This window comes from Daucus carota, chromosome 9 (assembly GCF_001625215.2).
Source record: "Daucus carota subsp. sativus chromosome 9, DH1 v3.0, whole genome shotgun sequence".
Lineage (NCBI taxonomy): Eukaryota > Viridiplantae > Streptophyta > Magnoliopsida > Apiales > Apiaceae > Daucus > Daucus carota.
The window spans coordinates 15,924,230-15,927,243 of NC_030389.2; the positions used below are offsets into that span (position 1 = coordinate 15,924,230).

General features: G+C 34.2%; 1 protein-coding gene across 1 annotated transcript; it reads right to left on the reverse strand.

The window, feature by feature from the left end:
* Positions 1-257: 257 nt before the first annotated feature.
* On the reverse strand, positions 258-1,862 carry LOC135149438 (uncharacterized). Its single transcript, XM_064085163.1, has one exon. The coding sequence runs from the start codon at positions 1,860-1,862 to the stop codon at positions 258-260; it is 1,605 nt and encodes a 534-aa protein (XP_063941233.1).
* Positions 1,863-3,014: the final 1,152 nt, after the last annotated feature.

Sequence of the window (3,014 nt, forward strand, 5' to 3'; positions counted from 1 at the left end):
GCAATTTTGAATGTCATGTCCATTTTTATTGCAATATGAACATTTTAGTATAGGTGAACTAGAAGCTTTTTGAAAAATTCGTTCCTTTGGTTGAATATTGCTCTTTCTTTGAGCATTTTTATCATATCCCAATCCTTCATGATTATAGGATATTTTAGAATGTACCATTCTATCCAACATTTCATTGCCTTTTGTAAATCGTTGAATCGTCCGTTCAAGATCATTTTATCATTGATTAAGGCATAAATCTTAGCGTTTCAAATTCTTTCTTGTTCTTTGCAATGTGCTAAGATGTTGGAATGTTCATCCTTGATTTTGCAAGTTTCTATTTTGAACTCTTTTTCTTTTTCTTCAAGGATTCGAGCAATTTCAGTTTCGAGACTATCTTTTAGATAACTCGTAGTTGATCTTTCTTGAGTTAGCGACTCATTTTGGATTTTCAAATTTAATAGATCAACATGAAGCTTTTGAATATTTTCATTTAATTGAAGCTTCTCATCTTTTATTTCTTCCGTTTCTAATATCAAGGAAACGTTCTCAATTTCCAATTTTGTAATTGCATCCTTGGATTTTATAAAGGAATCTTGAAAATTTACCATTTCTTCTTCAAGTTTAATTTTTGATTCCTTTATCCGAGAAAACTCTTTTTGTTGAGTTTGATATATATCTTCAAGCTTTTCTTTCTCGGACCAAGTAGTGAGGAACAATTGATCAAGATAATCATAACGAGTATTTACTTCCACTAATAGCTTGATCAACTCACCTTTTTCCATATTTAATAAATTTAAACTAGAGAGTTTAAGAAAAGGAATATCAACTAAAGTTGGTGAAGAAGAACTTACCTCTTGGTTAGTAGTGGAGATATCCGTTGATGTAGAAGCATCCTCGATTGCCATCAAACACAGATTAACCACTTCTTCACTTGCTTCGGGAGAATCCTCATCTTCACTTAAATCCCAACCGTTTTCGGCCACGAGAATTCGACCCTTAGAGAGTTTAGGACATTCTCGTTTATAGTGACCCAGTTGTTTACACTCGAAACATACATCTTGTGTTTCCTCCGGATTTTGTTCTTTTGGTTTTGTAGGAGTGTAAATATTATTGTTGCTCGTGTTGGCATTATTATAGCCATTCGGACTTTGATTATTTTTGCCTTTATAGCCCGAGTTGGTAGGAAAATTACTCTTATAGTTAGGAGAATAATTTTGAGAGTAATTAGGCCTTCCATTAGAGTTAAAAACTCTTTGTTGATTATTTGATTTAAGAAAGCCTTTTCCGTACCTTTGAGCTTTGCTTTGAAGCACACGACGAAGTTGTCTCGTTAGTAAAGCAATTTCGCTTTCATCGAGATTTTGAATTTCCTCGTTTAAATCTTCGTCATTTTCATCTTCATCGATTAATATGGATTTTAATGCCATATTTTTCTTCTTGTCTTCCACCTTAGGAACGACAATATCCGGAACATTATCTTCCTCGTAAGCACGAAGGTTTCCGAAAAGATTATCGATGTGATAGTCATTGAGATTATGCATCTCTTTAATAGTAGTGACTTTAACTTTCCAACTCGGAGGGAGAGATTTAAGAACTCGACGATTCTTTTCATTTTGAGTATAAATCTTCCCGAGTTGAGATAATTCATCGATTATACGAGTAAATCTTGTTTCCATATCGATGATATTTTCTCCATCTTGGAGTTTAAAGTTCTCGTATTCTTGGATCAAAGTATCCATTTGAGAGTCTTTTATATCCGTAGTACCTTCATAGGTTACTACTAATTTGTTCCACATTTCTTGTGCCGACTTGCAATTGTTTACTCGTTTATATTCTTTTTCTGCAAGTGCACTTGTAAGAACCACAAACATCACTAGTTTCTATGCTGTTAATCTCTATTTTATACTGTATATTTATCAATTTTTATTTTTAATAATTAAGAAAATTTACTTATTGTTAGGTCCGATACGAGGTTAATTAAGCTAGAAGGGGGGGTTGAATAGCTTAATCACCAATTTAAAAATTTATGCGGTGTAATAAAAAGTTTATCCCCTTTTTAAAACTTGTATCGAGAGTATGAGCAGTAAATATGTGCGGAAGCAAAGAGCAAAGAAAGTAAAGTACCACACACAAGGATTTATCCTGGTTCGCGGTGGCTAACTCAACCTTTGGAGTCCACTCACCCCTACTCCAGTCCCTGAGCTCCTCCCCGGACTCGAGATTTTCTCTACTATAAAGATACTCCTTTACAGTAGGCGGAGAAGCCTTTACAAATATATATCTTGGAGCGTAACTTCCCGTTACCTCCTCACTATAAATGTAAACTTACAAGACTCGTCTTGGAGCGTAACTCCCCGTCACCTCCTCAAAGTCGTTGTACCCCGGGTGTAGTCTTTGAACTTCTAAACTTTTGCGGGTCTTGGACAAAGGTCTTAGATCTTGGGTCTTTCCTCTTCCTCACGGTGCGAAGACGACTAACTCCCCGTTAGCACGCCTAGGACTTGCGTCTTGAAACGAAGATCACCTCACTTCACTTTTCCTCACTACGAAATTCAGAAAACAATATCTACGACAAATAACTTGGGTTTTATAAAAAGGGTTTTGGACTAGAAATGTCTAGGCCGAGTGTAATAATGTTCAATAAAGAATATTTATAACTTGTATACTTTTCGAATGATTAATATTAAATCGAAGTATACGATATGTCTTACTCCAAATAAATAATATATGGGTGGAGTAAAAGTATTCTTTCTTTGATAAATACGATCTTGAAAAATCAAAGAATACTTGTATTTGTAAACTCCGTGTAGATCGAATAAATTATATTCGGAGTTTTAAGTCTATTTAGGCTCGACGGCACAAGATTTATATTATTACTTCGTTATATGAAAATACGTCTATTTTCAAAGTAATATAATCGAGAAGTCTTTGCTTCTTTTCAATATAACTCTTCTCTTTTATGTAGTCTTTCGAGACTAAATTAAATCAATTAAAGTTCGTAGAGAGAGAGTCGAGAGTTTCTT